We start from the raw sequence: 13,053 nt of genomic DNA, 5'->3' as shown, positions 1-13,053 counted from the left end.
ATTTGGATAATTTATCCAGCTGCTTTTAAGGGGAAACGTAAAATTATACAATATGTAAAATATGTATTAGCATAGCACAGATCTAAACCATTTCTCTGACTCCTGACATGCTATCATGGTAGCGTTCTCTCAGTTTTTAAACACATGCGGGGGGAAAAGTTTGGAAATGTATTCGAAGCCCTTCTTTCTCAACTAAGAAAAGCACATCTATTCTGTTGCCCTCTGTCACAGTAATTTTTGGCCCAAAAGAGCAAGTCATCTCATAACTAAAAAAGCCAGAGTCTATATTAAACTCCGATGTTTTTAAAACAAAATAGTTGTAGGAATTCCATGTTGTTATTGGACGTGTCCCCAGATGGAGGAAGCTATGCTTTCCTAGAAGTAGAGCCCTTGCCCGCTGGAGATGAACTGTCTCCCGTGCAGAGACGTTAATCTGTCAGTAATTTGCTTCATATGTGGAAGCCCTGTGCTTCCTTCCCACGCGCCTTAGGCCTGTGTTTCACCGTGAGGTTGACCAGTGTACAGTGTACAGTTTTCTTTATACGGGTTTCAGTCCTGAAGCAAAGCGCAAGGCTCTCCCTCTGGCTTCATTGGCTTACAGTTTGGTCTGAATGGGCCTGGCCGTCACCAGAGCCTAAATACATGCCCTCTGACTGTCACTAAAAGACTCAACTGTGAATTCCATTACACTTGCGGGAAACTTGGAAAGCAGACTCCACCGCATGGATCGTGCGAACCCTGCCCAGCCCCATTGATGTTATCATCCTCATGGCGCAGGCCACCAGAACCACGGTGCCACACAGCTCTGCAAAAGTGTATTGGGAAGTTGTTTACATCACAGATAAGCAAACCTAAAATGTTAAAATCCTCCTTCTTCTGGAAATGCCGACTGCACCCCCAAATTCCACAGCATGTGTTCCACTCTTCATTTGCACCTTTACGTTGGGTGGGAGTGACCAACTCCTCCTCGCTGTGTAGACACAGTTTGCAGAGGGCTTGGGGTTCTGTTCGCCCAGTAGATATGTAACCGCTTAACTGGGACCCTGGAGGTCGAGGCAGCTAGTTTCTCTTGGACTTCATGCTCCGTCAGTCCAGGGTAGCATACAGATGGCCGCCTTTTAAATGCTCTCTTCCTGACTTTGCCCTTGTTTGGAAAGGAAGGACTTTGTATCTCATGGCTCTTGTGATGACGTGATCAAGTGCTTTGATTTTCATAGCGAGACCAGGGTTTCTTGAGAATGTTCAGACACTTCCTAAGAAATTAGATTGAGTAGTTTTTTATGGTAAGGATGCACCTTATATAGTGCCCAACACAGGTAAATAATATATGCTTTTAATTACATTTATAGACAGTTCATCTGTGGCAAGTCCTACCATCAGTGGTTTTGGTGTGTTCAGGGAACACATTTTTGAGTATTTATCTTGTGCCAGGCATTGTACTACCTGTTGGGACTAAGATGTCGTCACCAGTGTGAAGGAGCTTGCAGTCTAAAGGGAAGGCGAACATGTATAAATCACTAGTATTTAAACTGCTACATGCTTGAGAAGTAGAAGTGTGCAAAAAGGGAAAGTAAGCTCACAGAGCAAAGAGAGATTAATTCCCATTCGGAAAACTGTCAGTTTTGACTTTTGAACTGAATCTTTAAGCATGAGTCAGAGTTCGGCAGATGGAGAAAGAGGAAAGGGCATTCTAGGCTATTGGCGTCATTGCTTTTTAAACTTTTTAATATGTTTTGCGACTTAAGACATTCTAATCCCACCTATCTTTATGATTCAAGGAGAATAAAATTCATGACAATTGTTTTCTCCTCAGATGACCTCCTCTTTGCAAGACTGCATCCCTTGTTTAAGATGTTTTCCATTAAAGATGCTTCTCAGTGTGATACGCAGGCTCCCTTAGTAGCCATCCCTAGTCAACCTCTCTAGCCACGTCCCCTGCAAGCCCCTCTACAAGGTCCCCCAGTCCCCTTCCCAACATAATATGCTCCTGGTGGGCTGAACTGTTTGCTCCAATGTAGACACACTGCAGTCTTTCTTGTTTCTGTACATTTGACTAGGTTTTCCCCTCTTCCCGGAATGTCCGCCTCTCCACCCCCACGCCTCCCCACTTGATGGACACTTCACAGTCTGTGCCCCTCACACTGCTGTGCACGGGGCCACACAGCATCAGCTGTTTATCTTTGGCCTCTGGTCAGAAAAAGCGTCCTGGAGAAGTGGTCCTTGGGGGTGAGTGGAGATTTGCCATTGACGTGAGGAACTTCAGTGTTTAGGACGTAGGACAGCTACTGCTGGGTGTGTGCTTCTCCCCAGCAGCCCTCGGCAGCACAGAGGAAGAGGTCATTGGTTTGAATCGCAGTTTGCAATTGGCAGCCTTGGGACTGAATTTGATTGCGCCCCCCCCAACATGTTTTCCTTTTGCCTGTTTATTTGGGGGGGGGGGGTAGGCATCTTTAGATTACTCATCAACACTGAAAAACTGGGAGGCTTCGTGTGAAAATCTGGCTTCTCTGGAGCGTTTGGAAGGAATAGCTGTAACACCGCCCGTCTAGTTTCTATGTGGATGGAGTAGTGATGCCCCCTCGGACAGGGACCCTCTTGAGTTGTCTGGAGTAGCTCTGCGCTCCAGGACTCCTGCCCAGCTCCTGCAGACTTCAGGTTTGCCGTCTCTGGGCTTAACTAATTTGGGGTTGGGGGTCAAGGGACCAGCTGCAAACGCAGGTTAAAGGGGCAGGACATTTAAAGGCATCATGAGGACGGCGGTTCAGGTAAGCCCCAGGGGGTTGGGGCTGTCTCATTAAGGAGGTACACTCCGGACAGGCCCAGACTGAGGAGAGAGGGAAGGATCTGGGGAGGAGAGGTGCCGGTGCCGTGAGGGTGATGAGTCAGTGCGGGGGAGCACACGGGTGAGAGAACTGGGTGAGCCATGTGATCAGCGAGCAGGATGTTCCACTTGAGAGAGTTCAGAGCGTGTGGCCATCGAGTGAGCGGCTGAAGGGGAGCGGGAGCCAGAGTCACTGGATTCCAAAAACCGGGTGAGGTCAGGGTGATGAAAATGCCTTTCCCACATAGACATGAAGCCGTCCAGCTTATAATTACATGAAATAGCTAGCAGGCGTTGAGTGCTTCTGTGTCCGAGGTGCTTTGCACGTATCCGTTTATTTCATCTACATAGCAGTCCTATGACATATTTTCATGGTCTTGGCTTTTACATATGGTACAGTTGAGGCTTAGGTAGAGGATGTGACTTGCCCGAGGCCATATGGCTCCTAAGTGGCCAGAGCTCAAGTCTAAGGCTGATGTGAGAGTGCTATCTCTGGACTCTCCCCCCTCCCCCCATAGGCAATGGGTAGGAGACAACACCTCCAAGAGAGGGCTTGGCTGAGAGGAGAGCAACCACGTGGGGCTGCTAGCCAGAGGCCAGCCTGGAGAATGTCCACCTCCCGTCTGCCCAGGTGAACAAGTAAGGAGGAGGGGGGCAGTTTGCGGTCTCCCTGGAGGCGCTGCAAGGAAACGGTGTTTTCAGGTGAACAAGATGATGAGTAGGAGAGGGCTGAGTGGTGCCCTGTGTGGTGGTGTTCAGGTGTTGAGAGGTGGTCCCCACAGGAAAGGTGGGGAAGGCAGAGGAGGCGGTGTGGTAGGACGAGTCCCAGGAGCAGAGCAGGACTCTGGGGATGCACCTTCCCTCGGGGACCGGAGGCCAGAGCGTCCTCACTCTGCACTGATGACCGGGATCAGAGGCCTGGGGCTTGACAGCCCCGCGCACCCAAGTGGACACGGGCTTAAGGCAGCTGCTTCAGCCCTGCTCGGCCCAGCAGGCTCTGGAGGAGCGTTAGCAGCCCAGGCAGCAGCGCTTCGCTCAGGTTTTCAAATAGACGCGTTGTCCTGACGTCATGGTGGTGGTCTTCACCGGCCCCGGGAAAGGGGTGGGATAGTCCACATCCCACTGTTCCCGCGTTTGTGATTGTGTGTTCAACGCCTCCCTGAAGGGAAGGCAGGGCCTGTGTGCCCCCGGCCGCCATGTAGCTTAGCGCCCTCCTGCATGTCCGCACTCAGCAAACGGGTGCTCACAAGCTAGAGAACCCCACATCCCAAAGCATGCATTTCTCATTTCTCGTGCAGTCGGCAATCCTGGCTCCGAACAGAGAATGCCTTATGTTCCTCTATTAAAACTTACTCTCCACATCCAAACCCGCTCCTCCTCCTTCCCAGAGCACACTGTGTCCCTCCTTTTTCTGACTGGTTTTCCTGCGTCTCTCCCCTGTCCCCTCTCCACCCTCCCCACCACAGCCTAAGGAAGGAAAGGCTGAGAGCTCACTGCTGGGACTGGATCGTGAACAGGTTGTTGGCTGAATGGAGTGGGGTTCAGGAAGCCTGCCAGGTCCCAGGTGTCCCGTGTTCCTCTCCACGGGGCCCTGGGGGTCCTCTCAGCCGTGTTTCTGTGCCTCTGGTTTTCCTGCCACCAGGATTGAGTCCTTGGGAACGTCCCCAGCTCTCTTCCCCAGCCGGTCGCATCCAGGCGGCAGGGCAGTGTGTGTCATCGCTTTCTCGTTGCCACACCCACTACCATGGTGCGTGGTTCTAGAAGATAATTTTATAAATCCTACAGGAACCATGTGGGCTTGCAACTTCCATTTTCCTACAGTTTCTACCACTTTTGCTTTTAACTTAGCATAAGTTTCCTGCACCACATCCTAGCCTGGAGCGGGGAGCCGTAATCACCGACTCCTTGACACAGCTAGGAAGAGGAGAGCGTTATTATTATTACTAATGCCAGGAAACACAAAGGAACACTTTACCTAAAAGGTGTCCCCAAATTCACACAAGAAGTAGTTTTGATAGAAAACACAGGTTTATAATGAAAAACTTTAAATTTTTTATTGATTCATAAAGTATACAGTATAGGGTTATGTATGGAATAGCATATCGGGTAAATGGCCTCCACGGCTTTGCTGGCACATACGCACTCTTTTGTTATTGCCTGAGCAGCCGCATTTTTGAAGAAGAATGGTCCGATGATGCCTCCAGCCCAAAATCCACACCAAACAGTGACACGTTGTGGATACATTTGTTTCTCACCAATCACTCGTGGATTTTTTGAACCCCAAATGCGACAATTTTGTCAATTAACCAAGCCATCAAGATGAAAATGAGCCTCATCAAAATTCAGCCACATTTATGCAAAACGGTCATGGAAAATTTCAACAAAAGAATGCGTATGTGCCAGCAAAGCCGTGGAGGCCATTTACCCGATATGCTATTCCATACATAACCCTATACTGTATACTTTATGAATCAATAAAAAATTAAAAAGTTTTCATTATAAACCTGTGTTTTCTATCAAAATTACTGTTTGCGTGAATTTTGGGACACCCTTTAATAGCCTCAATTTATACCTCCCCTGTAGTGGAGCACATCCTCCAATTGCACCCCCCTCCCCTGCTTCCCAGGAAAAAAATATAACATCACCCAAAAATGCAGAGTGGTTTTGCTGTTGACTGAAAGGAAAGTGAAGAACGCACCATTTCTGAGTGGGCGAAATGAGAGATCATCTAGGAATTAGCTTGAGCAAACGGGGAGGAGAAGGTTTGTGACTTAGTAGTAAATCTCTCCTGGGGAGACATGAGAAAAAGTATAACCCGAAGAAACCTCCGTAGGGAGGAATACAGTTTTCCATATGGTAGTTGGACCCTCGGGCGGGAAACCCATTCTTTTGGGATGTTTTCTTTGCAGCCTCTTTTTTAAAACGTATACATTCCTGAAAGAGTTAATAAATGTAATTAGTAGAGAGAGAGAGAGAGAGTACATCAGATTTAAGTAAAGTTGGAGCTACTTTTTACAGAATAGGAATGTTCTATGTGTCAGTGTACTTTCCGTTCCTGATAGTTATTTCATTAATACACCGTGTGGAATCCTAGTAGTACAAGTACTTTGCCCTTTTAATTCTGTGTTTATCCTTGTTTCCTGACGAGAAGGAGACCTAACCTCCCACATATGAAGAGTGGTTTTGATTTATGGGCACTGGTTCTCCCTTCTGAAGGGCTCAGGCACTCAGTTCAGACATGGGATGAAGCCAGTGTTGGGAGGCATCGTTTACAGAGGACCTCACAGGGTCATTTTTTTCTCCAGATATGGGCAGGGATTTGGATGTGCTCGGGGAACGTGAGGAGTCTGATGGTTTGCTGCTTCCAGATTTTCTCCTTTACCCAAGGAGTTAACTGTAGGGGATGTTAGAGTAACATTTTACTATCAGCTCTGCATGGTGCCCCCCACGAGGGCACATTCCAGGGTGCCCCTGTGCTTTGCTGAATGGCATGGGAGTAGCAAAGAGGCTCCTCTGCCCCACAGCCCTTTCTGGCAGTTTCCTATAGTTTAGTATCCTCCACGGTTTCTCTCGTCCTTCTGGCAAAACAAACTATTGATTCTTCTACTTAGTAATGAAGCCCTAACTTGGTTAGGTAAGACAGCCTAGCGATACGAGACAGTATGTGGGGCATATTGCTGCTTCTCCTGCATAGCTCGGTCTTCTTTCATAGGAAAGGAGAAAGAACAGTGGATGTCTAAGTGTGTAAGTATACTTTCCCGCCCCCCTACCCCCCCCCCCAAAAAAAAAAGAAAAGAAAAGACCAAGAAAGCTTCAAAGAGAAGGTCCGTCCTGAGCTGGGTGTGAAGGCTGAGGTTCTTGCTGCCAGGAAGAGACCAGCATGGGGCATGAGGCTGTGGTCTGCTCCAGGTACGGGGTACAGGCAGTAAGTAGGCATGGATGGGCCAGAATCAGACCGTGGCAGTGATGGGAATGGGGTTGGCAATAAGAGAACCGTGGGATTTTATAGTTAGAAGAAAGCTCATTGTGGACCAACCATCTCGTTTTATGGCTGAGAACACGGAGCATCCCAGAGTTTAAGTGGCTTGCTAGTAGTCACCCCTGTTCTGTGTGTGTGTGTGTGGGGGGGGGGGGTGATTGTGCTGGATAGTAAATTAAGTTGTTCTTTTCTTCACTGCGCCTGACTCACAGAAAGGAGTCTTTATTGTAAATGATCGAGAGCAAATGCTCCAAATCCTCATTCTCATTAAGATGTTCAAACTAGTTGACCTTGGCTTTTCCCAGTGGAAAGTGCAAATTCAGCTATGGTGACCGAGAGCCTGCACCGGCAGGAGTCAGTTCTCGGGAAGTTGGTCCTAGATTCCAGTGGGATCCCCTGGAGAGCTTGTTATACAGGCAAATTCTGGAGCCCCGGCCCCCACTTGCAGAAGAACAGTCTTTGTGTTTAGCACTCTGCTGTCCGCATTCCAGACCAATTCCATAGTCTTTCCCTCCACACACTGATGTTGTACTTACCAGCTTGCCATCTAAAACTGATAAAAATAAAAACTGTAAAACCAATGCATGGTCTAATCTCTGACTTATTAGCCATGAAAAAATATTCATTCCAGATTATTGTTTGGATGCCTGGATCATTCGATGTTTTCCTTTACATGACAAAGACTTGTCCCCGGCGCTAAGGGAATTCACAGGAGAAAAAGTAGGACTTTGATTTTGTGGGATGAGCAGGTACACTCCAAGAGTTCAGTACCCCTGGGTACTTCTGAAGGTCAGAGGAGGGAAAGTTAAGCCTGGCTGCTCCTTGATCAGAGATGGCCTTGTAGAGTAGGGGGTCTTAAGTTGTGTGGAATTCACCAGGGGCGAAGAAGAGGCGGGGATTTTAGGCGTGTGGACATCTGAGCTGTGGCACAGGGTGATACGGGGCAGGGGAGGGTAGATGGAGTGAATGGCATGTTGCCATTGTTGTTCAGCTGCAGGGCATAAGGAGGAACCAGTGGAACCCGAAGCTGAGAGATAAGGAGAGGCTGGACTAGAAGCCCCTTGTAAGCTGTGCCAGGACCCTGGCCTCTGGCCTGCCTGGGACTCTGTGCAGACCAGGGAGCAACCAACATGAAGCATAAGTGTGCACTGCCTCTCAGAGCCTCCTAAGGAAGGGAGTGCCCTCTAGGGGCCGAGATGATGTCTGAATGCTGCTCATCATTGTTCTTGGGCACTCAGATGCCCAGTGAGCTGAATCCATGACCTGTTTGAGGGAGGAAAAAGACAGCTTAACCAATCCACCTGGCTGCAGCTGTGATTACATTATGCAAACATTGATATGCTACCTTGATTGGTCATTATCTTAATACTGAGGTTAATGTTAGAGGCTTGATTTTTCTGGCAGATTGCAGATACAGGTTCCTTCTTGTTTAAAAGGCTTCAGTGCATCTATTGTATGAGTCTATTTATAGGAACTGCCCAGAATAGGCCAACCCATAGAGACAGAACATAGATCAGTAGGTGCCAGGGGCTGGTGAGGCTGAGTGGAGAGTTCAGGGTTTCTTCTCGAGGTGATGGAAATGGTCTGAAATTAGGTAGCGATGATAGTTGCCCAACCCTGTGAACATAATCCACCGAATTACACACTTTTAAAAGGGGTGAATTTTATGCTATGTGAGTTTCATCTCAAAGCTGTTATTTAAATTTTTATTTATTTATTTATAATTTGTTTGAGCTCTCGGCACTTCTGCTTCAAGGTATCATGCTGGTGTCCTTTTATTTTTTTTACAGTATAGAAATCTCACTGCTTTCCTCCTCACTTTCTTTCATTTAGTTAATATTGTCCCCCTTTTACTCATCTCCTGTTCTGTTTCATCATTAAAAAGTATTTCTTTAATGAATCTACATGGTAGATCCAAAGAGAGCTTGTGGGAAGATGAATTATGTGAGTCACCACAAAACAGTGGGAGGAGGGCCTTGAAAAAGTATGGAGTTCTTTGAGGCTGGCCTAGAAAGACAGATGGGCTCTAGATAGACAGCTGGAGAGAAGGGGGTGGTGGTGGTGGACTGGGTAGGCAGTGCAGCCTCGGCTGGTTTGGAGAATAAAAGTGTGGCTGTAGCATAAGGAAAATGAAGACATATCCCAGGAGAGAGAGAGATTGGGGAAAACGGTATGTGGGCCTGAGGGTGTTGAATGCAAGGCTGAGAAGTTGACCAATCAAGTGAGGAGTAATTGAAGATTTTAGACTACAAAGTACAGGCGCGCTGAGCCGTAGGATGGATATGGCATAGTTTTGGGAAAGGAGAGATTTGGGTGAGTGGGGACCAAGTTAGAGCCTAGACATTGAGGGAGGGAGGGTTTCAAACGTGAAGGATAAGGGGTGACATCAATTTAATAAGTGTCTCTTCCTCAAGTTAGTCTGCTGTCCCTCCCACTAATCGACGTTTTCTCCATCCTCTTGCTTGCTCTTTATTCAGGCATTGGGATAAAAGGTAGGAGGAAGATTGCGTGGAGGAGGGGAGGGTGGTGCAAAAAAAAAAAAGAATAAAACTGAAGAAAAAAGGTGGTGAGGACAAGGTATAGTTTGCATGCTTCAGTTCTGTAATTCAGTGTTTCCTTTTCATGACTTGCTGGAAAAAAATCTAGTCTCTTTTCGTGGAAAACACAGGACAGGAGGTCTTCTTCACTTTGAGGTCACTGGGTGGTCTGTGCCTCCCTAGCCTCATCAGGAAAAGGGAAGCTGCCTACCTCCCGTGCCGGTAAACCAGAGACTCTGGGATAATTTTATTAAAGCCTTTTAAAGAATACATTGGACTCCCCTAATTTGTAGATATAATAAATTTCCTTGGCAGATAAGGGTCCTGGTGACGTCCCCCATTTGTTATCTGACAGAGTGAGCGTAGACATAAGGTAACTCATGGCCGCTGCATTCTGCTGAACTATGTGAAATTGCTATTCAGCTATTTTTCAACCTGCAAAAAACTGACTGTTCCATAACGTTTCAACCCCAGAGCTAGTTGCTTGATAGTTATCTGCCATGAGCCCAGACTTTCACCTTTTCTCAAGAATTTTTTTTCTGTATTAAGGGGCTAATGATCGTTAACATCTGCAAAGTCTCAAGTTCGGGGGAAGCTGTGAGAAGTCTAAAGAAGGCAACAGGTAGGGAGAGCTTGCCAAGGGAGATGCAGAGAAGGGGAAGGTGCCCAGAGGAGGCCAGCAAGCAGAAGCCAGGACATGGAGTCCTTGGACCTTTCACATGCAGTCACTCTGGCTTAGAAGCGAAACTTCAGCAAAAGGGTTTCCCTTTTCTCAGTGGCTTCAAGGGCAGTTTTCGTCAGGTCTTCTGAAGCATGCTAGCGACACCCGGACAACTGAGGCGAGTCTCTAGGAAAACAAGAGATACTTGAATGTTGGGACCTGGATCAGATGTTAAAGGGCAAAGAGAAGACGCAGAGCCACTTAGTCGTGGTTCTCAGGTTGGTGCAATTTCCGACAGCCTAGCAGAGAGCCAGGCACATAAGGGCACATACTGTTCAGTAGGAAGGTCACTGAAGGGTTGAAGGACAACAGGTGAAGACACATTTTTTGGTTGCTTGTATGCTCTTTGGAGTTTAAATTAGAATGATTAGGCAAGAATGAGAATCCCAGCTGTCCTTGCAGGAATCTTTCATTGTAATCACATCCAGATAGTGGGATCTGGGTGGGGCCTCCCAATGATCACAAGTTCTGTCATCATTTTAATGTAAACAGTTTATTGCTACTGGACTGTTGCAGTGCTATGGTTATGTGCTTAATGCTGCAAGGGCTGGGCGTGTAAAAATGAAAGATGAAAGGATAACCCTACTGGGGACTAAAAGCCAGTTCGTATCGACTCGGTCCTATAGGTGATTGTCCTGTAGGAAGACAGATTATACTTCGAGAGCTCCCAGCTCCACTCACAGAAAACAGGCAGACGTTTATTGTAAACCATAAGCAGAAATACCATTGAGCAAAACCTTAATTGTCTAACACCTGCTTCTCCCAGAAATCCAATGTAGCCGTCACCCCCACGGAAGAAGCCTGAGAGGCCGGCCCTGGTCTTCCACACCTTCCCAGTGGCTTTCATGGTCTTTGGTGCGGATTTTAACTTCCATTTGTTTCCTTTTAGTTCTGCAGTTCACTAGAAAGGCAGTTAAACCTCTGGACCTGATACTGAGGTTCTCGCGGACTCCAGGAATATATTTTTTTTTTAATATATTTTATTGATTTTTTACAGAGAGGAAGAGAGAGAGATAGAGAGTTAGAAACATCGATGAGAGAGGAACATCGATCAGCTGCCTCCTGCACACCCCCCACTGGGGAAGTGCCCGCAACCCAGGTACATGCCCTTGACCGGAATCGAACCCGGGACCTTTCAGTCCACAGGCCAACGCTCTATCCACTGAGCCAAACCGGTTTCGGCAGGAATATTTTAATTTACTAGAGATCCGAAGAACGATAGATGAGCAGAGTAGTCACTTACCTAAGAAGGGGGTCAACCAGAGTTCATGAATGCGCCCATAGTCCCTCCCTGCTGGCAGCCCTACCTTCTCCTCTCGCCCCCACCGTACGTAAACACCCACACACTTCCTGGAAGGTGTCTTCTCTGAGGAGATCTTCCTTTCACCTCCGTCTACCTGGGAACCCCCTTCATCATTCTCTCCACCCTCTGACCACACTTCCGCCCCCGGAGATCCCAGGGCCAGGCTCCCTGCTCCTCCCCTGTATCACATTCGCATCCTGACACCCTGCTGCTGTGCGCTTCTCCTTCCTGCCTCCTGTTTCATTCTCTCAGACCAGCAGGCGGTGGACCACAGGGCTTTCTCCTCTGATTTTTACCTGCTGCTGTTTTCCTGTGTGTAGGCCAGTTTCACAGCAAGCGTTGAAGTTGTGGGTGCGAGCCCGCAGAGCTAGCTTCAGGCCCTCGAGCGCCTCATTCGTGCAAGTAGCGAGAAAGGCACACACAGCACAGAAGACCCCAGATGAAGACTGTCCTCTTCCAAATAGCGTTGCAAAGCCCACTTACAGAAGCTCAGGCCCTTCATATACAAAGAGCTTCTGAGCCTCCAGTGAGGGTCTGCTTCCTCTGTTAGACACAATTACAAATTAACTAGTGTGGAGAGGGTGCTACTAGACACACAGAAGAAGAAAAAAGAAAAGAAAAAAGACTGGAAAGCCAATAACTTAATAGTTGAAAGGAGGGCCAGAAAAATCTCTGGAAAATACCTACAGGTCAGCAACAGAGCAGCAGCATGGCACTGGGGAGCCCAGCTCTGTGGTGACCGAGGGCCTCGGTGATTTATGGGGTAACACAATGCATGCCCATAACAGTGGCCCTGAGTCCTCAGCAAGATGATATGCTCAATGCTGGTCTAGTTAAAGAAGAAATGAAGTCATGCATTTATTTAGGAATATTTCTGTCAAAATGGTAAACATTTAAAACCTGGGTGTATGTTATGTAGATGAGTCTTAGTTCTCTGGAATGCAAATTATGTTGGAGCCCCTCCTGCCTCCCCCCCCCCCCCCCCCAGTGACACCAGATACACAGGAGCAGGGTCATCCCGTGGAGTTCCCTGGCCGCAGCCACTTTGTGGTCTCCCGACTTCTGTGTTGTTGTTTATTCATGGGGTTTTCCTTCCCTTTTCTTTGGTTTCAGATGCGAGTGTCTCTCTGGCTTATGTGGTTTCCCCGTGTGTGAGGTGGGATCCGTTCCCCGCATAGTCTCCCGTGGCGATGGGACTCCTGGAAAGTGCTGTGATGTCTTTGAATGTGTTAATGGTACGTGGGGTCTCTTGTTCTCGGAGCGTGGACATTGGTGCTGGAGGAGGAGGGAGGGTTCCATCCAGCCGGTTCTGCCTTTTATATATATATGGCAGGGGATATACACAGGGCTCGATGACAGACACTCCCTCCCAAAGGAGGCTCGGTTGTGGTCCCAGCGAGCGGTAAGGGGCGTTAGGGAACCGTCATCCCACCCGCCAGGAAGAGAATTTTGGAAATGTAATAGCACATTGCGCGGAGCTGTCCCATTCTGCAGTTCCAGGAGCACGGCAGTTTGAGGATTTAAGAGGAGAAGAAGGTGATCATAGAACCTGTGATCACCTTGCTCCTGCCACCCTCCCCTCATCACGTGGCTGCCAGGCGGCAGTGGATGGAACTGACACCCCAGGGGAGCTGCCGCAGGTTGAAACAGAAAAGACATTGTTCCCCCAGGCTCACATTTTTCTGCTTAGAG

General features: G+C 48.0%; 1 protein-coding gene across 6 annotated transcripts in view; it reads left to right on the top strand.

Annotated features, from left to right (window-relative positions):
- Positions 1-13,053, top strand: part of CRIM1 (cysteine rich transmembrane BMP regulator 1) — a 175,442-nt gene that overhangs the window by 92,484 nt on the left and 69,905 nt on the right. For all 6 annotated transcript variants that reach the window (XM_036334873.1, XM_036334874.1, XM_036334875.1 and 3 more), the window contains one exon: positions 12,475-12,596. In XM_036334873.1, the coding sequence (XP_036190766.1) occupies positions 12,475-12,596 (122 nt within the window). The remainder of the gene's footprint in view (positions 1-12,474; positions 12,597-13,053) is intronic.

The sequence above is a fragment of the Myotis myotis genome, unplaced genomic scaffold, assembly GCF_014108235.1.
Source record: "Myotis myotis isolate mMyoMyo1 unplaced genomic scaffold, mMyoMyo1.p scaffold_m19_p_14, whole genome shotgun sequence".
NCBI lineage: Eukaryota > Metazoa > Chordata > Mammalia > Chiroptera > Vespertilionidae > Myotis > Myotis myotis.
Note: the sequence above shows the minus strand (reverse complement) of the source record. Positions and strands in the feature narration are given on the sequence as shown.